Source organism: Leuresthes tenuis, unplaced genomic scaffold (assembly GCF_036924035.1).
Source record: "Leuresthes tenuis unplaced genomic scaffold, fLeuTen1.0.hap1 SCAF_17, whole genome shotgun sequence".
NCBI classification, from domain to species: domain Eukaryota; kingdom Metazoa; phylum Chordata; class Actinopteri; order Atheriniformes; family Atherinopsidae; genus Leuresthes; species Leuresthes tenuis.
The window spans coordinates 22,033,343-22,058,470 of NW_027325371.1; the positions used below are offsets into that span (position 1 = coordinate 22,033,343).

Genomic DNA, 25,128 nt, shown 5'->3' on the forward strand with positions numbered 1-25,128 from the left:
ATTTTGACAAATAACAGACTATAATAAGTAATAAGTAATAAGTTACTCAGCATCTCCCATTCATCATCATTGGTACTGCAATGTTTTTGGTATTTGACATATGTGTAACTTTTTTCTTTTGGTCTGAGTTGTGGATGAAGTTAGATGAAGCAAGTGACTTGATGTCTAGAATGTTCAATTGAGTTTGTTTTTGACATTGATGGTTGGTTAAATCACATCCCTAATCTGCCTTTGTAATCCGTATCTCCTGGTTCACAAGTCAAATATTTTTTTTCATAACTGAGGGTGTAATGGAAAAAGCTTATTAGAAACCACAATAAAGATGCATCAAGTGTGGCCCAAAAACCATTTGAACTGCATTCAAGGTTGTGCACACATATAACATGGGATGCATAACATAATAGTAGGACCATAGGGGCCCCAACCCCCAAGATGTGTAATGTAATGTAGTTTTGTGTGAACCACACTGATAGAAAGAGAGAGAGAGACTCTTGTCAAAAACTGATTAGTTAGAGAATAAATGAATCAGGAACCAGCGCCCCCCCATCTGCAGAGTCACACAGACAAATCATGAATAGCAAAGGTACATCACAGCCTGAAATCAAATTGCAGCAGAAGACGGTGACACAAACCATAAAGATAACACAAAACATGATAGTGATCCGCTTCAGGTTTGAAGGAAGGCCTGAAAGTGAAAATTTAACGTCAGCGTCAGTTTTAGCTGTGATGTGGTTTGGCGTATTGAATATCACACCTCCCTGTAGTTCATGCATCCGATTACTCAAAACATGTCAGACATCAGCTAAAGAAAGGAATCAACACATCCATCTCTCGGAGTTTAGGAGTGGACGGTTTGTTTTGATGAAGGTGAAGTTTACTCACTGTGAATGTCGAATGAGTCAGACAAAGGAAAAAAAATATATATATATATATATATTTATATATATATATATGACCAGCAGGGTTTACTCATTTTGATGTGAGGCTGAGGGATGAGGGGAGGAGCGAGCGGAAGGAGTTTATAAAACCAAGCTGAGACCTTCTCATTCAGGATTAAAGCACAAAGTGCAGAAAAATAACATTCTGAATACGTTTCTTTGCGAGGCTGAAATAAGTTGGTCTCTGCGTGCTGCTGAATCAGGCGGATACTTTCTGATCGTTTGCTGCTTCTGTGATTTCTGGCCCCGTTAGTGATTATGGAGGCTGTGAAGTTTGTGGCCGTGCTGTTGGCTGTCGTGTTCGTGCAGATTTTCGGCGCGCTGGGGACTCCGCTTTCTGGAGAAGACGAAGGAGGAGAAATGTGGACTGTGGAGAACTGGCAGGTAAAAGTTTGAGGATAAACAGCAAGGTGTATCTGCATGCGGTGTGAGAAGGGACACGTTCATCCACAGGTGTGTCCCTTGACTTGTGAGAAAAACACATTTTAGGGGCTACTTTATTGTTTAATCTGAGAAAGGCAACAAGGCCGGCGTCGTTTAAATTTCTTCAGTTATCTGCAGTTTATTTGATGCCCTGATGCACTCTGAGGAGCTCCATTGCTCGTCGGAAGAAAAAGTCCAGAAACAACTTAAAACGAAAATTTCCGGCATTGATTCACCTGTCTCTGAACATGTTGAAAAGTTCTCCCTCAGTGGGCACACTGGAAGAAGTTTCCAAAAATGGCAGCATAAATTACTGTAAAAAACGTCTCTGCTCCACCAGACGAAGTACTTCATGTTGAATAGTGTACAAAATACCGGATTTAACGACGTTAAGCAGCCTTTGAGCCCCTTTAAATTGAACTATAAAAGCAGAACCCAAAGCGAAATCAGTTTGCGCGTCGTCCGGAACTATGTAAATCTACGTAAACTGTAAATCTCCTTCATCAGCCAGCAGAGACTATGTTTGGTGAACAGCTGAACACAAGTTCACTCCACGGGCACCGCTGTGGCGGTATCTTCATCGGTACAGGCGACTTCGAACCAATACGCACCTCAACCTAATGACGCGACGCAAACCGCTTTGGTTTCTGTCGCTACATCCTCCTGATAACATCATTAAATTGACGTGTTTGAGATTAGGCAGTAGTATTGCTGCATTGCTGAGTGTTCAGTAGTAATTATCTTTGGATAAAAGCGTCTGCTAAATGAATGCAATATAATGTAATGAAAAGTGATGTCAGTCTTAGTCCGATACAGTAAAACCAAATTAAATGGCTGAGGTCAGACCCTAATTAATCACTTTCTAAAACAAAAAAGTCTTATCTAATAACTGTTAAATTGTAAATACAATGTAATCAATGCCCTTTGAGCTGCCGAGTGCAATACGGACTGCAGTGAATGAAGCACATAAGTTGGTTATGCGGTTTTAACGGGCTTATTGACATCTGGGAAGTGAATTGTAGCATTTATAGTATTTGTATTTTATACATAGTATTTTTATATATCGTATTTTTGTGCACCAATTCAGTAGATCCTAACCTGCTTGTGAAACACTGTACAGTTTCAGCACCATGGACAGCACATCAGAGAGCAGGGATACGAGGAATAACTTATTGCATAATGTCCTGTAGGCTGCCAAAGCAGACATATCTGTCGTCTTTGTGTGTGTATGTGTGTGTGTGTAGGGCTACCCGCTAGAGAGAGGAATAACCATCCAGCTGGCAGATCTTATTAAGCGTTCCAAAGCACAGCAGTTCCATGGCCTGATGGGAAGAAGCCCAGGTAAACAAACAAATAAATAAGAGCATAATTGTACTTTATGTGGAGTTCAGAGCTGATTTTTTTGCACTATAATGTGCTGTTTTATATTCAAACTGAAACATTTGGTTTCCATTTTCATTTTTGGTTGAAATCTTTTTTCCTTCTTAGTTTCAGGTGCATCTAAACCTGCAAGGCTTGGTAGGAAAAGTGAGTAAAATCGCATAATAATAAAGTCATTGTTGCCTTTCATCTTCTTTTCACATGGCAGGTTAAAAAGAGTCTGATTTCTTTTAACCCCTGAAAAAATCTGTCATTCTCTCATTCTCCATCCCTGCGTTTTTTTCTTTTATCAGGAAATAACAACAAAGGGGAGGTGTTTGTTGGACTCATGGGCAGGAGAGGTTTAGGAGGAGGTAATGCAAACTCAGTGTGTTTCTACCTATGCTATTTTAGAAATAAATGGAAACGTGTAATTCATGTCATCTAAGAAATTATTCTATGCATTTTAAAGTTATTTATCTTTGTCAAATCCTTCTTTCTCCCAATGAAATGCTCCCTTCTTGATTGTCACATTTTTCTATTTCTTTCTCTGTTTTCCAGACATTGAAGAAGATGAATGGAATTCTGACTCATACTGAAGATGAAAAAACACCTTAACTCGCATTATAAAGGATCCATTTCAATGGCACAGTCCTATTCAGTCCTATGTTGTTGATCGACAGGACATAGTGACACACTCTGATCAAGATAGATGGTCTAAATACCTGCGCTGCAGTAAACTGAAACTAATTCAAGCTCCAAAAAAACTTAATTTATCATCTGTTCATCTCTAGATTCTAATGTACCATATGTTGTCAATGATAATATGTATTAACATTTAAAATGCTGTAAATATGATTTATTAACTAAAACTTTCAAACATCATTCTGTTACTTAAGGTTGTCATCCTTTTGTGTTGTTACTTTAAAGAACAATGTTGTTGAATTGGAAAGTTGTCACAGCATGGCAAAATTCATTTATTTAATGTTGGTTTAAAGATAAAAGATTCAGTTGTTCAGGAAAAAAAAAAATGTTCCATTTATTTCGTAATTGCACAATGATGGCATAATGTTGCAATTAATGAATAAAACCTTGTTTTGGTCACATAGTTCTCTGTATGTTTTTTTCCCCTATGAATATCATACCCCCTTTACCAATTCTAAGGTTTTACATATTAGGACATAACAACAACACAAGACATTACACCATGACATTGCTTATACCAAAACTAAGCCAATATATAGAAGAGCATGGAATAAAACTAAGTTTACCCTTGCTGCTTCCATCGGAATTTAGAGGCAAATAAGCATCCTGGTACTGCTGATGAAATGGACTTGGTTAATTGATCATCAGCAAGTATGAGCACCTCTATAAAAGCAGAAGTTTTAGCAGTTTGCTGGTCGATCATAGCATCAACTCGGAGGCCATCTGTCCGACAGCTAAAGCTTGGCTGAAGGTGGGTGATGCAACAGGACAATGATCCCAAACAGCAGAAAATCTACAACAGAGTGTTTGAAAAAGAAAAGAACTGAGGTGTTGCATTGGTCCAAAGTCCAGACATGAATCTGGTTGAAAGGTTTTGGTGGAACCATAAGAGAGCTGTGCATAAACCAATGTTGCCAACTTCAATGAACTGAAGCAATGACGTAAGAGACTGATGATGTTTTTACAGAGAACTGTTATGTCAAATTATTGCTGCTAAAGGCGGTTCTATAAGTTGTTGAATCATGGGGTGGATTTTTTTTTCTTTTCTTTACACGCTGCTTCTAAATTTTTGCTTAGTTCTTGTTAATCAAATTAAGAGTGATATTTCATGTATTTAATTTTTTTGTATATATAAAACCTTAGAAATAAAAAAGGGTGTACTTTTAATGTCAAATGATTGCGTGTAGCCTACTATTGAGAGATCATTATGTTCTGTCTAATCACAGGGTAAAATTCCAATAACACTGTATCATAATTTTCTGAATTTGTAACTCAGTGGTTTCTCCTCATTTTACAGTTATGTGCCTCCTAAACACTGAACTCCAAACCCAATGTTTGCAACAGAGAATCTTAGTCATGTTATAAGTGTCTCAAAGCCAACTCGGAGATATCAGAGATGACATCATGACAATTTATTTGGTCAGACTAAACACACAGTTATATATTGCAACTAGCAAAACCTGCCTATATTTGCAACACTGGAAGTGAGGCTTCCATGTGATTAGTGTTTAATATTTAGTTAAATTATGATAGAAAATCTAATTTACTAATTTACACGGCATACTTCAAGTTTTCAATTTTCTGTTTATAAGTTTATATACAGTCTTATAGTCTATATACAAAACTCACTGGTGAGTCCCCTTAAATAGGCGGCTGGAGCTCAGGAGGAAGAGCAGTTGCCCACTAATTGGAGGGTCAGGGATTCCCCGGGCCACATGTCGAAGCGTCCTTGGGCAAGACACTGAACCCCACATTGCCTATCGATGCATTCATCGGTGTATGAATGTGTGTGAAAGCGTAGAAAGCATGTAGTTATAGACTAAGACGTGCTGTGTGAGTGAAAGGTTGAATGTGGCATGTTGTGTTGAAGCGCTTTTGAGGGGTCAGTTAGACTAGAAAAGCGCTATACAAGTACATTCCTTTTTATTTATTTTCTTAATTTCAAAGTCAAGAAAAAACTGTTTACATTTTTTTTATTAAATCTATTTATTTCAAAATCTATTAGCCATTTTTAAATGTGCTATATATGTATGTATATTTACATATACACATATATATATATATATATATGTTCCTCATTAGCTAAAAAGAAAAACTTAACCAATCTTGAACAATCTTTACCTTCACACTTCTGTAAATGAAAACAGCTTACACACACACACACACAAAAATCTACATATCATCTGTATCACCATGTGCATTTATTGAAGAGGAAGGCAGGGGGAAAAGCAAAAAGAGAAGCACAACTGAGCTACTTATGGACACCACGCTACTTTTGTGTTAGTAATTTAGGTAGCAGTACTACAACAGCTCGCTGGTGACTTATAGAACGTGACGGAATGCCTGTTTAGTGTGTCTTATTCAGGTGGGTTAATAACCAGCAAAGTGCTCTGAAGCTGCCAATCTATAGCTGCCATCAGCACGGAAAGAATAACGAAACAAAACAAAAAGACAAGAGGATGGAGAGGACGCAAAGAAATAAACAAAGATTTTGTGACTTCACTTTTGGATACCTTAACACGTGTTTTGATACTCAGCACATCACAGGTGTCATTTGTTGACAAATTCATTTCTGTTATTTAAAAAACAAACAAACAAAAAAACATGTTAAGCTTTTTCCAGCCAATAGGAACATAATATTCAGATCTACTTTTTACTAAGGTGAAAACCAGACAATTTCTCACTGTATGGTTGTTGAATATCAATGATAGCATTAATAACAAAAAGAAGAAGAAAAAAAAGATCTATGTTTTTTAATTCGCAGGTACCAGCAGGTACAGACCATATCTTAACATAAAATAAGAACAAAAAGGCCCCAGTCATATATAAAACATCATTGGAAGTATGTCTTGCCTCCTGAAAGTTCTTCACAAATTAAGTGCACTTTCTGTTAATGCATGTAAGAAATGGTAAAAGGAAAGAAAAAAAGTTGTAAGAACAGGATGAATACATTTCTTTGAATCCACCACCACCTCTTAGAATAGATATATAGTCTACGAGGCAGTCTTGACTCTTCTCCCACATATAGCAAAGTAACAACAGCATTAGATCAAATATCAACAGGTAACATGAAATAATATAAAAGAAAATGAAGGAAAACAATGAATCTAAAAATTTATCGAGAAATAAAGACAGATAATACCTTCAACATCTTTTTGTGTAGTTTAAAGGCCACAGACTGTATCTTCCACCACAAAAAAGCAAATTAAATTTTAAACTGCAATTTTCCACCACACTGAAACACAAAAGCTATCAAACAAAGAGCGTTGTTAAAAAAAAAGATGATTTAATCTAACATTGCTGGCCACAGACCTCCAACTTCACAACTAAGTGCTGTCATCTGCATGGTGTTTCTAAGAATATTTCAATAAGATGCTTCTATCTGAATTTAACGGCTTCGCTAATTCTACTTTTACATTTATCATAAGGCAATCGCTTAATTATTGGATCGATTTCTGTCTTGTGTTTTTTATTTTGAATTAGCATTTTAGCTAACGCAGGTAGATTTGCATTTAAATTGTTAATATTATGATTAATGCACATTGTCCTTTTTTTTTTTAAATAAATGAACAAATGAGGGTGAAACTGCCAGGTTACGTCCACAGCTGATAAAATCCACCCATCAGCAGCTCTGATGGTGTGTTCAGACCGAACACAAAGTGAGCTGTGTGGTGGCGGCGTGATGCATGTAATCATTATGTTCACTTACTTAAGAATGCTTTTTTTAAAAAGCATTTTTCATGCTCTGTTTGGTGAATTTGGCTCAAATGTTAGTTTTAATGCCAAATAATATCCAGAAGAAAAAAAAAGTTAATTTATAGAAGGGAATCGACAAACAATTTAAACAACCAATTCAAAAGCACAGAGGCAGCAATCAAATTAATTGCTCTGCACCACAGCATTTTGCTTTACAGTCACATGACTTTTTTGTGACCTCTTCAACGTGACAACAAATTCATGTGGATGGCTGTACATGCGCCAGGTACATGTTACCTGCCACAACTGCAGGGGGAGCCAAAGAGGAAATAATTTAACGTGAAATTTAACGTTACTTTAACGCGAAATACAAATATAAGTAAATTACCTCAGCAATATTCTCAGGAACTAAACTTGTATATTCATTTGGCTACCTTCCTGGAACATACACTTATCTTGTATTTTACCACTAGAAGTAGACGTTTTGTGTAAAACATGCGGTATAAATGCAATCTAACCTTGATTAAAAAATGATAAAACGCCTTCTCAAAGTATGGCAATTCTTGCTGGGATAAGTTATCGCAGGTGGCCTTGATAGTTGGTTAAGGCTGTCGGCTACTTTGCTAGTGGGGCCTTGCTACTCTGAAAACATTGGAGCAAAATTCTAAGGGAGGCTCAATCTTGTTAAATCAACCACATATTTGAAGTTTTGAGATCTATATTCTTGTGTACATTTTTATTTTATTTTTGCACAAGCCAGTTCACTGCTGATGGCAAAAATAAACGTGGTTAAGAGCATGGCATCTATGGAATCAACCACTGAACCAGGGACGAATACTCGAGTTGAGAAATGCTGCTAAAACACTCCAGTGCCTGAATATATTTTGAATTACTGTAAGTTTTGCTTTATATTTTGGTCTGAACACACCATAAGGCTTATTGGCAGATGCTACATCTTGTGTGTTGGACTTTAAAAGCAAAAGTTTGTTTTACATATAGACAAAGGGCCACAGCTAGGCTAAGTTAAATTAAGCTGCTGCTGGGATTAAATCACTTTTAAAGTGTATTTACAGGAATATTAAACGACTGCTTCAATCTTAACAACACAAAAAAAAAAAAAAAAAAAAACAAAACATGGAGATTGTCGATAAATTAGAATCAATTTTGAATTAGTCACATTGGGCTTCCGACCATGCTTATTAAGCTTATACAAACGGTTCACCCTCGCCATTTAACCGCTTGCAGCAGTAATTACAGCAGTAACAAGGAGTGACAGCGTGCAAAAGTGACGCCTCAATCATGTCATTTCTGATAAGAGGAAATAAACATCTGAAATATAAATGACTTCTGCCATTATTTGGTTGGGTTGGGGGGGTGACGTCCCTCTGGTACCTAATAATCTCTAGTTACATTCAAATCTACAGGTTTTAGATAAATATATTTACAAGGAATCCAGTCCTACAAAGTAGACATTCCTTAACGCTCTATGCAGTTAACATATATTTTTGAAGAATATAAATAGCATGTTTTTGTAAAAATCTATAAGAAAAAAAAACAAAAAAACCCACTTGCTTAGCAAACACAACCACACATTTTCATGTGTCAACACAAAATAAAAAAAGAAAACACTGAAGCTCAACATGGGCTGTTCTAGCTTTAAAACAGTGGTAACGCCTTAGAGGTAGAGAAAGTATGAAATGTAAATGAGAACGTAAAACCAAATAAAGGACACGGAACCAAAATGTTTGCCGTCTTGTACGCTCCAAACCACGAAGACTTCTCCGAATCAAACTGGATATATCGTGAAATGACACAGCTGAGATAAACATTTAAAAAGAAAAAGAAAAAAAAAAAGAACGTGTGACAGTAAACATACATCAGGTCCCTCCACGATGACACAACACAGTCCAAACGAGGCGAGTGGCAGCTATAGGTTCCCGAGCTACCGCCTGACTGGCTAAGTCAGTGCTTTGCTCTGGGTTCAAAAAGTCACTGTTCGGTGCCATTTTTTCCATCTTACACAAGAAGGCAGTCTGAAAACGAGTTAAAAAGATCTTACCTGAGATCATCCTAACTCATCACAGCATTTCAAATATCTACATCCTTTCGGCTCAAACTTTTAAACCTTTAGCTGATGGGATGCATCATGTAATGTCAAAGTCATGCCTGCAGGCATTCTGAAAAGTGCAGTGGAGAAAGCATCGGTTCACAAAGGATGGCCGCATTCCATTTAGGGGGCAGAGGGGTCCTGCTTTTGTGCATGCAACATGGCTGACTGGAATGAAGTCATCATTATTACTCTAACATAAAAGTTCAAATTGTTTCCACAATTTATCATGCCTCTCTCAACATTGTGTGGAAACTCTTTCCTTAGTTTACATGAGAAGTCAATCAATAGACCAATCTTTTTTAACATAATTAGCATTACCAAGACCAAAAAATACAAATACAAATACAAATCCCTCTTAGTTAGGGCATCTGTTCTTTGAAACTCTGTTCTTAGAACCAGCCAGCTGGTCAGTGTCTACCAGAACGTGTTTGCATGAGTGTCGCCAACCTGCGTTGTGTCGACCGTCTCAAAAACTGAAATACAGCTCATGTTCGATACCGGCTGTCTCAGATTGGATTAGCAGACATGCCTGGTGCCCGTTGCTAATCAAATGACAGGGAGGAGGTGAGCGTACAACGCTCTATGACTTTTACTTTTCAGGAAACAAATTAGGATATGTCAGCAGCCATATTTATGTCTACTGTTCCCACCGGCTACAGATGCAGATCTTCGCTTTTCATTTTAGCCGTACTGTTGGGCAGAATCTCAACATTAATATCAATTTCTAGACCTGGGACCCCAAAAAGTTCCACTAAAACAGTGTCATGTACCTAAAACTTCTGAGTTAACAGCACAAATAATACAAAACTGACGCATTATTACAAAAAACTAGATTCTCGTGACTTTTGAAAGATGAAAGGCCAGTTGAATTCTATGAGTTAGAATAACTTACCCTACACTTTAATGCTGTGCTGTCTTCAAATACATGGCTTATTGCTATAAATACGTGTAAAACTTGTTACCTAGTTAACTTTAACGTATCTATATCTGCACAAATACTAGTTTTTAATTGTAATATTTAGTCCCAGAAATTAATTTAATGTCCCAGTCCAAAGTATCTGTTTTTGAAACATGTACAATTTCACACAAAGTACCACCCGCTCTACAGATGATTACTCTGACTAAGAAGTAATTCGTAGGTCTGGTCAAGCACATTTGACTTAATTTTCCTTTTATTCATATCAGTCAGCATCATATTAGTGAAATAATTTCTAGTAATAACCTCAGTAACAGCTTGAACCCAAAGAAAAGGCTGACTGTGTTTGTAAGTGACTCTGCTGTGGCGGTGAGGGTTGAGGCTCAGGGTCAGTGAGCATGCCAGTGTACGGAGGAGGACCTGCGTGCACGTGTGTGTTTTTGGGGTTTCAAGTAAGCTCCTTTATGTCCCTTTAGGTGGGGTCCATTTTAAGGCTGTGGGGTCAATGGCCTTGCTGTTACCCCGTTTGGTCTCCTTGGCCTTCCAGTCATCAATAAGGTCCTAAGGAAGAAAATGAACCTTGGTTAGCGGCCAGCTGGGCACAGTAAAGAGCTCCGTGAGGAAAAATCTGAAATGCTCTGTACCTGTCTTTTTAAAACCAGGTGCTTTCCCTTCCAGTATTTGAGCATCTGGAGGGATTGAAGCGTGCTGACAATATCCACCGGGTTCACTGCTGTCTCCTGACTGATCTCTGCAAGAATAAGATGAGAGTTCGAATGCTGGGTGATGAAGTCAGCATGCTATCGCTAGGTGTCATTGATTTAAGACTTAAAGAGACTGAAATTAGACTTAAATCACAATTCCACTGTGAAATATTTATTTGGTTACCAATTAAACTTAAAAAGAAGTGTCATATTCATGTAAACACATATGGGCAAACATATCAGCACAGTCACTGACAGAAATACTGCTGACACAAGCTTCTTTTTCTAATCGTGACACCAAAAATAAAAATAATAATATAATAAATAATAAAAATAAAAATGTTTGTAAAATAAGACATTCCTCTCTTTAAGCATTTCTTTAAAAAGCTAGTTTAGCTATATAAACCTAAATACTTATGGGGCACTCTTTTAATGGATTTACCATCACATGTGAAAATACTATATTCAGTACGTGACTAAATGGGCTTTCGTGAAAACCTTTTTTTTTAAAGAGCATTTAAAGACAATTTTAAGCTCAAACCTAAAAGTGCCCAAACCTAATTCTGTATTCCCAATGATGGTTTAGGGGTTAACGCCTTTAATTCTATAAATCTCAAAGGTCCATGATTAATACCAATTCAAAAATATCAGTTTATCAGTGGGTTTTTTTGTGTATCGTGTGAAAAAAAAAAAAAAAAAACTCATTCTAGAGTAGTAAAGGAATACATATCCCATAATCCACTTTGATAAATCAAATGTAGCGATAAGTCTATGACAGAAGCTCGGAAGGGAGCTATCAGCAAGTAAACACAGGTGTAAAAAATTCATAACGTCAATATCATACAAAAGTACTTATTTGCTCATGCAAAGGCTCTCTTATTCTTTTCATGTGTAAGTGTCATTCAATTCTGACCTTTGATGGAGATCTCCTTGCCCTGAAAGTTGTTCAGGTAACGGAGCAGAACGTCTTTCCAGTAACTTCTGTAGCTGATGAGTCCCAGGTCAGACAGGGGGCGCTCAGGCGAGCCCACCTTCTCCTCCACCTTGGACAACAGGTAGCCTGGTGGGACAGGTCAAACAGGGCGGCTGCTTGTTTCTCATCATTTTAAGCATCACGCTGCTGAATATGAAACCCAAATGCCAAATGTGCAGGCTCCTGAATCTACTGTTACTGGCTGGAGCCGAATCCCAGACTAGTGTGTATAGTAGTAAAATCTAGCATGAGTAGAGAGGCGTCTGTACTCACTGAAGTCTATGAGCATCTTGCCGTAGCCCTGCCTCATGTACTGTGGCATGGTGAGGATGCAAGACACATTGTAGTTCAAGAAAGAGTTCTTCTCCTGCAGAGGCAGAGTAAACGTATGAGCATGGCGCTTTCAACAAACATTTTAGCCGATATTCAGAGACAGGAAACATTTATTCTATTTACAAAATCAAAGGATTTAGTCTGATCCTAACTTTTCCCCATCGTCGAGTACTTTCGGTATTCTATATACTTACATTATTTATGTCAAACAGAGGCTGAGGCCTTTATCTAATTAAATGGCTAAGGAACCAGACCTGTTGTGCATCCCTACAGAATGAAAAAAACCTACCGGATTTGTTCCAAAGAAAAGAATCAAATGACGCTTTGACAATGCTCAATCCAGTACAGACACATGGTTAAAACAGCACGGCTATTTCATTAAACCGATAGATCAGATAAAAGCGGTGTAAACTGAACAATCTTAGGGGAAAAAAGTAAGCTTCCCCCCTCATATCTTCATGTTCAGTAAAAATTAACTGTGGACATAACCGTGATTAAACAACATATAGATCATATATCAGGTAAATATGCAATAACAAGTATTCATGAAGTAGTACTTAGTGAAGCCTTTTCAGCGCAAAATCAGCGCAATGGCAGCTCCCTTCCAAACTTAAATGATCAAGCAACTGACATTGCAAACTGTTCATAACTGAAGGATGACAATCTGTAGAGTTCAAGCTTCATCGGTGCTGTGCTTCCCATTTATGAATTTAGGCGGAGTTTTGCTACAGCTTAAAGTTGCAGCGTTCAATAATAACAGACATACTCCAAACAACAACAAAAAATGATCAGTTCATATGCCACTTTGCTAATTCAAGCGTTTTCTTATTACTTTGGACAGCGCAGCAGGTCCTTCTCCATTGGTTAAGGGCCCTAGTTATGTCACCATCGTTTAACTTTTATTTAGTTTTTGGAACCAACTGCCATAAAAGGCACATGGAAAGAGAATGCTGCTCAGAGGCTGACGTAAAAGAAGAAAGTGCACGTAGCCAGTGGTAGTAAATGCTGTTTGAGGGTACACATTTGAGAAATGGAGGCTCAAGCAAGAACAGGTAACGGTAAAGAAGTGAAATCTGCAACGGCCAACGAAAAGCCAAAGTTCAGATACTGAACTGTAGCATACTTCTTTCAAAATAATCAACTTAATATTTCCCAACTTCTAAAAGAAAAAAAATAGAGAGCAAGTGTAACTTGCCCCGTGCTACCTTGGAGAAGTATCCCACTAGGTGGCACCCTGTGTTATCAGCTTCGGTCATGACGTAGAAGAGAAACGGCTCAACGTCATAATACAGAGTCTTGTGGTCCAGGAAGAGCTTTGCCAGCAGACACAAGTTCTGGCAGTAAATCTGACAGAGGAAAAAGCACAACAGGTGGTAAGCCTCTAAATTCTCCATGAAAACACAGCTGGCTGAATTACACTGTTACACCTCTTTTAGTTCTGCAGGTCTAACACTCAGGGGTAAATTTAGGTGAAAGCAGGTCACAATTTAAGCTGAAGAGAAAACTAGCTAGGCTGAATGTTTCACTTCAAGCCATTTTTTACCCACCTTTTAGCATCCCATCCTTAATGTTCACACTGTTTATTACCTCATCTCTAAGAGCAGCTGTAGATTTTTCTTGATTTGTCTTTACCTTAGTGCAAACCACTTCTTAAACACAAGAATTTCAGCACCTTAGTTTGCTTTAACATGTTAGGCCATTCGTTTCTGGACATGCACGGTCTCACCTTATTCTTCTTTCCATCAACCTCAAACACAGAGATGTTCCCCTTCCTGTAGATCTCATCGCCTGGGGGGTGCTTCCACACACACTTAGCCTTCAGAAGAGATAACAAGGACGAAAAAGATAGTGAGTGAAAAGTGAAGAACAGAGGTTATTACAACATCTCACTCTCTGTTTCAGATAGCAGCAAAAGTGAAGACTCTTTTTAAACTCTAACTTATATAATCTGTGACCAGCCTTATAAGAGCACTCTAATGATTCAGAGAGTCTATAACCTAAGATGGGTGAGAGATCAAAAACGCTTAAAACCAAATAAACAGACAGTCTGAAGGGCAGAGTTAATACAGTCTATTTCAATAGAGTCTTAATGGTCTTGGAATAAAATGGAAGTGCTTTAGGTGTCGAGATTGTGCCACAGAGTCCACTTAATATCAAACTTAAAGCCTTACTTTTATTCTAAATCATCTACTAGAATATGCTCCGACTGAAACACCTGAAATGCTTCATCACTTGGTAAATTCAATGTTAGAATGTCTTTTATGTGTTGTAAAAAGGAATGGCAACAGCCCTAACACTGCGGCTGGGCAATATAGGCTAAAAATACGATCTGTTGATTTTCTTTTGTTGTTCCTGTAACTGCCTGGTACAGCTGGACCAGAGGTCCGTTATAGGGAAGAAATATGTCACCTTCTCTTCACGTGTATAGTTGTAAAAAATCGGCTAAATACTTACAACGTGGTAGAACATACCTGGGGTCCACAGTTTTAAGAATGTGGATAATGGGCAACTTATCTTCAGCAATGTGAATCGCATCTGCATCGATAATCTCTTTTCACCGGATCCTCTCCTACGGGATACACTGCGAAAATGACTCCACTAACGCTACGTGGAGCGTCTGCATCTCGTAGTGACAGACATTTCTTCCACTTGGCTGAGATGCTGAAATGAATCCGTCGCACCGCTGCCATTAGTTGCAATAACCTTTTAACCACGGTTTGTTCCAGGTCTGACTCTGGAAAACCAATGCAAACAATCGAAGAGACTCGGCCTTTTTTGGGAACAAACTTTTCCCTCGTGGATGCCTGAACTACGGAAGCCCAGAGGGTGTGGCAGCGGTGGAAGTCAAAGAGAAAACCAATTGTCTTGTAAAGAAATTGTCCTAAATTGACTTTTAATTGAAAAATAACTTCTTTTTGCCCAGCCCTACGCAACACCTTTTGGAATCATCAGGCCTGAAATGCAATTAAATGTAAGAGCCGTTGTTCGTGTTGTTTTTTCCTGCATTTGTTTTTGTTATGGCATTTTCATATTTCGACAAGCCACAAGATTGTAGCAGTGAATCAGTGACACACTCACCACACAGAAAGCTGCTGCAGTGCTTAAGCTAAACTAACCTCTCAAGGTCATGACATGAGAATTTATTCAAGAATTTTGACTAAGTGTGTTGCACTACACAGTTATTCCCCCCCAAAACCACATTACCATGTGCCTGCGCAGAATGGTCTGACTCTTCATATACTTAAGGCAGAACTCGCACATATAGAGCCTCCCCAGGCGGGCGTACTCCTCTGGGTATGGCGAGTGGTACCAGGTGTCCAGCTCAAAACGGCCAAACACAATAGTCTTTATCATGTTGCTGCCCTCCGACACCTGACCGGCCAGACGCAGCTTCTCCTGTACAGCCGGGACAGGAGGGTAAGGGAGAGAAGAGGACAACGGGAGGGGGAAGGTGAGCAGGGTGAGGGGTGACCGGAAAAAGAAGGAGGGGGAAAAAAAAAAAAATTATTCCGGGAAGAGGTTCAGGTGAGCCACAGATCCCGCTCTGGGGAAAACCTCAGTGGAGGGAACCAGCCAGAAAATTAAAGAAAAAAAAAGATGCAGGAAGAAAAAGTACAAAGTGTGTCAAATTTTTAGTTTTTAACATATCTTTTCTCTGGTTATACAATTTAAACTAATAGCAGCTTGAAAATCATGACTAATCTGAATCTACTCTTCATCAGAAAGCTGTAGTTCATTGGTTGTTAATTAATCAAAATGTGTGAAAACGTGATGGTGTAGAGTAAGTTGCACAACGTCCTCTCATCTGAAGAGTTAAAAACAAACAGAATGACAAGAAGTGATTGTCCAAACTACCAAAAATATCTCAGACTCCTCCTGTGGCTGCAGAGGAGGGTTTGCAGACTGAAACAGAGAAGAAGACGAATAAGGCAGAAAGGAGAAAAAGCGTAAGGGAGGGGGCTGATGATGAGTTTTCTCTCTTACAAGGTCCTCCGAGGCACGTGCCTGCGCTTTCCTGAACAGCTCGAGGTCGTAGTCACTGGTGATGTTCTCCAGCAGCGGCTCCCGGCTCGTCCCATGGCTTTGACGGTGTTCCTGGCAGCGGGTCGGTAGAAGGGAAGGAGAGAGCTTTACAAAAATAACCTGTGACAGAAAGCCCCACAGTTCATGGCATACGTTGGTTTCTCATCTGCTTACCATGTACTTTTCCTTCTGCTCCTTATTGAGGCCGGAGTTCCTCTTCCTGCGCAGCTCAGTCACCTTCTCTTTGTAGCGCAGCTGACGTTCTGTCGGGGCCTGGGCGACCACACAGAGACCAACACTTCAACTCTGATGCTTATGTGAACTGTGAAAAGCCTTGTAGCTCATTATCTTTTGAATAGTGACAACGACAGAGTAAAGAACACATCTCTATGTTCAGTTTAAATATCTGATGATTTGAGCAGGTCTTGCTGAACTTGAGTAAATCCCAACAATACTGTTACTGATATTCTATCAGTGTCCGGTACCGGGATGTTACAAGTAAGTCTGTGTGACAAAATGCTTTGGTAGTGACATCCATGTTAATGCCAGGATGGGGAACATTCCATAGAAAATTCCAGAAATTCTGTTGTTTTTTCTTCAAATTTTCATCTCTTCGTAAGAGACGAGACGTCTAACTCTTCGTTTCTTTGTTTGAACATGAGAGATGGGAAATAATAACTGGAATTGTTTTTTTTAATTAAACCATTTACTCTTTTAATTGCACAAACCCACTGATTATATAGTCGTAACCCTCAGTAGATTCTAAGCTTCTACTCATCAGGACATAATAAAAACCCATCAGGTTCATACCAGGTCTTAAAACAAAGTAAATGCAACCTCATGAATGAATGAATAACTGAGGTCTGGACTTTGACTGGACCATTGCAACATTTCTTTTCTTTTTCACACATTCTGTTGTAGATTTGCTGCTGTGTTTGGGATCATTATCCTGTTGATGAGCCAGTTTCAGCCCAGCTTTAGCTGTGGGACAGATGGCCTCACATTTGACTCTAGAATACTTTGGTATCCAGAGGAGTTCACGGTGGACTCACTGACTGCAAGGTGCCCAGGTCCTGTGGCTGCAGAACCAGCCCAGATCATCATACCTCCACCACCGTGCTTGACAGCTGGTATGAGGTGTTTGTGCTGATATGCTGCTGTGCATTATGACCAAACAACTCCACTTTGGTCTGGTCTGTCCAAAGGACATTGTTTCAGAAGTCTTGTGGTTTGTTCAGATGCAGCTTTACAAACCTAAGCTGTGCTGCCATGTTCTTTTTAGAGAGAAGAGGCTTTCTCCTGCAGCCCTTCCAAACAAGTCATACTTTTCAGTCTCTTTCTAACTGTGCTGTCATGAACTTTAACATTTAACCTGCTAACTGAGCAACAATTGCTTCTCTAAGATCATTGCTGATGTATTTCCTCCTTGGCATTGTGTTAACAGACACCTGAATGCTCCAGACCAGCAAACTGACAAAACCTCTGCTTTTATGGAGGCGCTCACATTCGCAGATGATCAATGGATCAAGTACATTTGATAAGCAGCACCTGGCTGCTAGTTAACTTCAGGGGAAGTTTTTAAAGGTGGACTTGATTTTTCACACAATGCTTCTACATAATGGCTTAATTTTTGTTAAATGAATAATAACGTTGTGTAATAGCTCATGTGCTGGTCATTACATAAATTTAAGACATGGTAACGAGCAGATGTTTGTTTGCTTGTTTTAACTCTGTGGATTATTCAGTCCTTCATCACTTTTACTCGGACCTTGCTACACAGTACTTGAAAAGAAACATTGATCTGAGCGGGAATTCCCTTCCACACACACATAGTTGTGTGACCATCCAGAAGTAGACGGTTTAACCACGGCAGGGTCACAGTGTGTTCATCCGGATTCACTCGCTCAATACAGCTGACAGAAACGGTCACCTTCCAGAAAGTCAGTGCCTGTGTACGCGCATGTGTCAGTTTTGAGCGTGAGTCTGTGTCACTATTTGTTATGCTTGTCTGACGCATCCGTAAATGCATCGCACAGCCGTGTCTGAGCGTGGGTTTGACGCCGCGTTACCTGGTTTCTGGTGGAGTGTCTGTTCTCGTCCTGCCGGTGCGAGAGCGTCCTTTCCTCGGTCTGCTTGTCGCGCGTCGATGCCTTGCCCTGACAAAACATCAACACCGTCTGCAACCAACAACTCACAAGCAGCCCCGCAGCAAAAAACATCGCAGCAACCCCCTCCATGTTTCAGCAGCTTGACAATTTCAATTTTGTTCTCTTGGATTACTTCAGCTTCATCCGCTGGACATGTTGTCACAGTGGTGGTGGCTGACTGGAAAACTGGTTTTACAAACAACTAATATTCCAAAGTGAAAGAGAAGACTGAACTAAATGCAGCTTTTTGTCCACTCCAAAGTAGCTTGTCGAAAGAATCCAGCAAATTAAAGTGACATAAAAAAGACAGAAAATGTAACCATCACAGAGTTTTTTCTATTTTAAAAATAGCTTACAGTCTAATAGTTTCTCACTCACTTCATAGCCTGGAATCCTTGTGTGTGTGTGTGTGTGTGTGTGTGTGTGTGTGTGTGTGTATACCTTGCACTCATCAGCAGAGAGGTTGTGGTAGAGAGGGCATCCTGAAATGGAGAAATGTCTCTCATGTCTTCCTGTTAGATGACCTGAGAGCAAAAGAGAGGGAGGAAGGAAGAAGGAGAGAACAGGTGGATTACAAAGAGATGTTCACAGAAAGTTGCTTGAGCCTGTGAAAAATGTGGCAGCACAGTGCTTGCGGCCTAACCCAGTGAGTTGCACCCAGGTGTGGGACACTTCATGTTGAAGTTGTAGCTTTCGTGGAAACGCCGTCGTTTGGGCCGATGGGAAAGGTCGTGGGCAGCGGCTTCTTTGAGCGACAGCTCTTTCGCCAATCTCTCGTCCTCCTCTTGTGACACGATGATATCGTTACTAGAAGACACGTGATCGTTGCTCGGGCTGGAAACTTCGATGTCGGACTCCGACGACGGGGCGTTGCCTGTTGGGGTGCGAGGTGGAGTTTCGTCTCGGTCTGCTCCCTGCTTTATGTCTGCTGGATCAGTTCAGACAGATATTAAAAATCTTTATCAGGCCTTCATTTTTTCACTAATCATACACATGTTCAACGCACATCTGAAGGCTACAAACAGCTCAAGCCTGAATACAGATGCAGTTTACACCCTTTAGCAGTGGCAACAGTCAGACAAATCCAATAGTGAAGAATGATGTTACTGCAGTAGAAGGCCAGGGAGCTGTGAGAGCCTGGCAGGCGAATGAAAGGACGTATTTCAACCCTATCCTCTCCTGTTTTTCCAATCATTCTGGGTTATTTAATATGTCACTCAAACCCAGGTGTGATGTGAACAGCTAGTTAGCAGAGCAACTGCAACAACCACTGGTACTCTGTCTGTACCTGGTCAGGAGGTGAGCGAGCCCAGTATCTGCTATTAAGTAACCCATATTGTGGAAAAAGCTTGTAGACCAACACATGTATGGATTTAGACAAAATGGATTGACATCGGGCTTAAAGCAGCTATAGAAAAAAAATTTATGCACAGTAGGGGTATTTACTGATTTAAAAAAAGCTTAAAAATGCCAGGTTTATGGTATGAGAGGCACAGTTCACAAAGAGTTACTTGACTCATAGGAATCTTTTTCTGCAGTTTGCTCCTGAAGAATGAGAAAATAAAAACATTAAATGTGGGGATCCCACAAGGTTCAGAGTTGGGGCCCAAAGTTTTTGCTTCATACATTAATGACATTAATAAGGAGAAAAAAAAATAAATCAGTCTCTTATGTTAGCAGATGACACAAAAAACGCTTTAAAATGATTACAGACGTTACATGTCAAATGTATCAAATCAAAAGGTGATTTAATGATAAAATAATATATGAAAGAGGACGTGAAAACATTTATTTGGGAGTTTGAAGTTAAATACAAAAAGAACAAAAAAACCCTGGCACAAAATAATCACATTCAGTAAGAGGTTCATATTTGCTGTCGATTTCTTTGTCACACTCCCAGCTAAGAGTAGAAATAACTCAGAAAGCTGACGGTTGGCTGTTATGTTCTGTGGTGCCGTGTTTTAACCACCTACGCCAGTCCGACACATTAATCCCCACAGAAAATTTCAAACTCAAAAACCATGTCAAGAAAAATACTCAAAACTTTACCACGACTACACGTTGACACATTAGTGTTACTGCAAATGAGCTGAGCACGCTGTGCTTCTGGCTTTAACTTTTCCTTATCATCCTGGTTGCATGTAATGAATTTTGCACACCCTTTGGAAGTCACTTAGTTAACAATTAAATTCAGTACATGAGATGCTAAAAAAAGGGTGTGGTCAATTTGTTCTGGTAATAAAACTCTTTAGTTAATTGCTGTCTTAGAGGTTGATTATATAAATTGTGTGTAAGGTTTTGATTCAGTATTACCTGAGTCAATCATAAGAATCTTTTATTATGAATCATCTCAATATCGACATTGCCCCCTTTAGATTTTATATTACTACATTTTTTCTTTGTTAAAACCGTAAGGTAATAACAAATGAGATCTATCAATAGATACGCGGTCACTGCCTACCGGAGGGTTCTGTTCAGCATATCGACTGACACACATCAGCCTCCTTTATTATCAGGAACACACTGTGATTACAAACAGGCCTCGCGGCATCGCCCCAGCTGCAGCACAATGACAGACTGAAACACTCTGATCCTCCCCCTCATCTTCACGCTGTTCACTCTTTTCTCTGCTTTCTTTTTTTTCTCCGTTTCTCAGCTTCTCCTTGAACCTTCCCTGATGTTGCTGCTTCACTTCTCATTTTTCACCCAGCCTCCCCTCTCCATTCATAAATATACCCTGAATATCATTTGCAACTAATTCATCCTCGGAAGACAGGAAGAACACAAACACACTCCTCTACTTGCTGTACAAAATACTGAAAGTATTCTCCAATTTAATGGATAGATCTTCTTTAAAAGACACACAGGAAGCACTAACAGCCTTACCATTAGCTTCAGTGTCCGAGCCAGATGACCGGCTCTGACGCAACGGGTATTTTTTGGCGGTGGAGTTTGTCGCCCCCTGCTGGCTGCGAGTGACCCTGCGTCCGGAGGAGAAGACAGGTGCTGCCACCGCCGCTGCCGCTGTGGATTCTGCTGATGACTCCAGGCCTTCGTCAGGACCCGCAGCTGCAGGAGAGCTGCAACGAACTGAGCTGCAGTTTTCTGGGAAAGAAAAGATGAAGATGTCCACTTTTGAGACAGCTGTCTTCTACTCTGGCTAAATGAGCTTTTTTTTCTTGTTAAAACTATAACATTGCAACATGTTTCAAAAGTACTGAGCTTTTACGACTTCACCCAAAACCACCTTCTGCAACAATTGTCTGATAAAGATAAAAAACAACTGCGTTATTACACAAAGAAGTTAACTAGTTACTACTTTTACTTTTGACAGATTTTTCTTTTAATGCTGTTGATCTAAAACAAAAGAAAAATGTATGGATTTATTAAACCTGAGCAGCACTCTGTAACCGATCAACTCCGAGCACAAATGGGGATCAAGTTACTTGTTGCAAATGGCCGCAATGGTCATGAAGAAACTGATCCTCTCACATCAAATACGATGGACCCTCTGAATCCGCTTCTTTGTGGGTAATAAATCTCTGGGTGGATTCTCAACATGTGTGAGGACGAGGACGGTGTCGTCAACTTCTCTTAGTAACAAAAAGCAGAAGAAACAGCGCCGGCCTTTCTTTCTCTGCTGTAAATCCCCTCTGGCAGACAGCAGAAGGCGGTCACACAGGGGGTGGTTATGTGCTTATATGTGTGTGTGTGTGTGTGTGGTGGGGGGAGGTCAAGCTGTCTGAATTCATTCCTGCTTTATGGCTGCCCAGATACAATAGCTGCTTCTGAACGGGTGAAATGAGGACGGTTTCAGTCACTAAAGTTTCTCTTTAGTGTCTGAATGAAAAAAAAAATCATTTTCTCTCTGAGATTAACTATTTAAATTAAATTACACTGCAGAGTGACACACTTTCAAGTTAAGTATGATAATATGTGTATGATAAAAATTTTTAAAGGCAAAATACAGCATGTTGCCCCAAGTCATACTTGATGCAACCATGGTGTCACTTTGCTACAGCCTTTTAAGTCGAAGCATATGGACTCTCCAAAAATAAGCCTTAAAATGTTTAATTTTTAATAAAAACTGATTCAACTTTAGGGCCAATGAAGAGAGAAAATGTAAACAATGAAATAAAAACTGGTTTCAGTCCATAATCAATCAATCAATGTTATTATTTCAACTGTTATTTGGTTTGGTTCATTCATATCACAAGAAATTAAATGATAAAAAAAATGAATCAAAAGTCAAACCGAAAGGGTGTAGGTCAAGGCTACAGCTGATATAGCACCTAACCCTGATGCCACAATCAGTATAGAAGGAAAATTAAATAAACAACATTGTTATCCTCTGATCTAAATACGGAATAATTTGAATATATATACAATCGTATCACTGTAAAAATATTATTGAAACACAATGTAAAGGGACCTCTGCTGAAATGTGTTTACACAGAGTCAAAAGTAATAAACCAGCTTTTACCTCAACACCAAATACATTTCAACTCCCACTTTGCGCCAACTTCTTCAAGAAAACTTTTCATATGGAAATTAACTATTGATGCAAACTATTTTAAAGTAGCATATTTTTTTCCCTCTAAAAGCCACTCATATCGGTATGATTGTAATGGATTTTTATTCCCTAAGTCTCTACTTCACTTCTTATTGTATAATTGTTTTGTGTAGTTTTTGCGGTTACTTAAACGTTCACCTTGTGAGTTCCGGCTGAGGCGCAGTGACGCTCGAGTCAACCGCGTGCTGCTGCGCCTGAGCGCGCTCTCAGAAGCTTCGGTGTGCTCGAGGTCGGCGGAAAAATCCGAGTCCTCTGTTCCGTCCGAGCTGCTGCCTGTGGTCCTCTGAGAAAGCAACAACAGTTATTAGCAACCTGTTTTAACTACTCTTTAAATTCGGCTTGAATGTCGCCAAAACAGCGTCAGACACGTAATTGAAATCCGCTAACTCGGTATTACTGTAAATTCGTGTTGGTATTTTACTACTATTTATTTATTATTCATTTTTACCAGTGGATAATTCAACAAAGATCCCATGCTGTTAACACATGCCCTTTGGCTCTGCGACCCCTCTTACTACAACGGATTTGTCAATAAATCCCTAAAATAAGCCTCATTGGTATCACCCCGCGCCGCGAACGCCCAGGCTGCACTGTTGTACCAACCAGCTTGCCACAAGACCTAAAAATACACCATCAGCGCGAATTTCCAACGTGTTCTTTGTTAAATTCTCTATATTTATTGGAGGACTACAACGCCTGACAACTCGTGAAAGCAAAGACACCAATTACGTTTCCCATAAACTTGTTTAGTAGAAGTAGCCTTTCTGAGAAATGCCGACGACCAGGCTATCTACGTCACAGAATAAATGGGGTGATGCTTTCAGGGGCTACATCGCATACCAAAATCCAAGCAAGCGGAGGAGGGGGAAGGGGGAAACAGGCTCTGTCGTTTGCATTGATTTTAAAATGTATCATTATACATTGTAATAACAAAAGGAGCGAAAAGAATAAAAATAAGAGCAACAACAGATTACATAAAATAGTGAGTTATCAGCAAATTAAAAATGGAGACTAACTCTAAATAAGAACATTGTCCACAATAAATACCATAAGTTAGCAAATAATGTGCTTTGTGTGTAAAATAACTTTTAATAGGTTAAATGCGTGTCTTCAAATGTTTCCAAAGAACTGGCAGGCGAGAAAGAGCAACAGATAGGAAAAAGGTGAATAGAAACGACATAATGAATCACTAACAGCACGAGCACACGTTTGACAACTTCACAACAAGAGGCTGTCCACTTAATTTGCATACCACCAATTAAATTAAAGGCGAGGCTGGATTTGAGCAAGACGAACCAATGAGCATAACGGTCGTCCCAAGTCTGTCCAATCACAGTGTTGTTTTGGTGCAAACGCTCGTTACATTCTCGCACCCAAAGAACAGTCTTTTCTGTTTCAGTTAGCTAAAGCAGTCTGTACCGATGTTAAACTGCGGTCAGACTTTAAGCATATCTCTATTAGCTACTCGCAACTGAACGGAACTGACAAAACCTGCATTTTCAGAGCAAAAAAGCGACATTTAAGAAACAACATGTTCCTGCAACTCAGCAATAAACATTAGCTAGCTTAGCTTTAAGGCAACAACACAAATCGACAGCTCAGCTGTCATTCCATCTTTTCAAATATCTGCAGCTTATATCCAACATATAGAAGATACACACATTTCAACTCCCAAACGCGTTCTTTTTCCCCATATAGTTTAATTATTACATGTACTTTGGCTAACATTAGCTATGACGTGATGCTGTTGTGTTTCCGATGTGCAGTCTCTGGCAACCGTTTGCCTCACCTTTCTCCGGGGCATTTTCAAAGAAATGTTGTATCTTCTCTAGCAAACTGTTATCCTTTACTTTAGGAGCAACTATTTCAAGGTTACATATAAATTACAACGACAGTAAATAAAACGCTATAGACGTAAACCAACTCAGCTGAAATAAACGCATAAATTTCTCCGCGCTTCCTTGTGAGCACAGCGCAAGCTCGATTGCTTTATGTTGGTACGTTGACAAAATACCTCCGTGTAGAAGTGTGCAATATTGAGGATAACTGTATTTTAGTGAACTTGGAAAACATATAATAAAGACATAACATTAATTTATTAACAGATTCTATATAGGATATTTTCAAACTTCAATTTGAATTCCTGAATTCCTGTCTGCAACTCACAAAGCCTGTAAGTTTGATGTCGTTTGCGTCAAATACCGGAACACGTCGAAAACGGACACCAC

At 39.4% G+C, this 25,128-nt stretch overlaps 2 protein-coding genes across 3 annotated transcripts; one reads left to right on the forward strand and one right to left on the reverse strand.

Moving 5' to 3' along the window:
- Positions 1 to 985: 985 nt before the first annotated feature.
- tac4 (tachykinin precursor 4) lies at positions 986 to 3,681 on the forward strand. Its single transcript, XM_072368956.1, has 5 exons — positions 986 to 1,322; positions 2,606 to 2,702; positions 2,850 to 2,888; positions 3,035 to 3,094; positions 3,282 to 3,681. Exons 1-5 carry the CDS (start codon positions 1,197 to 1,199, stop codon positions 3,317 to 3,319), a joined length of 360 nt encoding a protein of 119 aa, XP_072225057.1. The 5' UTR covers positions 986 to 1,196; the 3' UTR covers positions 3,320 to 3,681.
- Positions 3,682 to 5,611: 1,930 nt separating this feature from the next.
- LOC140273111 (histone acetyltransferase KAT7-like) lies at positions 5,612 to 24,890 on the reverse strand. Of its 2 annotated transcripts, none has more exons than XM_072368630.1 (15): positions 24,690 to 24,890; positions 23,039 to 23,183; positions 21,214 to 21,432; positions 18,971 to 19,252; positions 18,769 to 18,851; positions 18,250 to 18,336; positions 16,355 to 16,453; positions 16,142 to 16,252; positions 15,362 to 15,553; positions 13,884 to 13,973; positions 13,363 to 13,503; positions 12,098 to 12,191; positions 11,765 to 11,911; positions 10,792 to 10,898; positions 5,612 to 10,708 (listed from the first exon to the last, which is right to left on the reverse strand). In XM_072368630.1, exons 1-15 carry the CDS (start codon positions 24,702 to 24,704, stop codon positions 10,610 to 10,612), a joined length of 1,911 nt encoding a protein of 636 aa, XP_072224731.1. In that variant the 5' UTR covers positions 24,705 to 24,890; the 3' UTR covers positions 5,612 to 10,609. The 2 variants fall into 2 exon arrangements, with proteins under 2 accessions (XP_072224731.1, XP_072224730.1); XM_072368629.1 differs by having other exon boundaries at positions 18,971 to 19,255.
- Between the last annotated feature and the right edge of the window lie 238 nt (positions 24,891 to 25,128).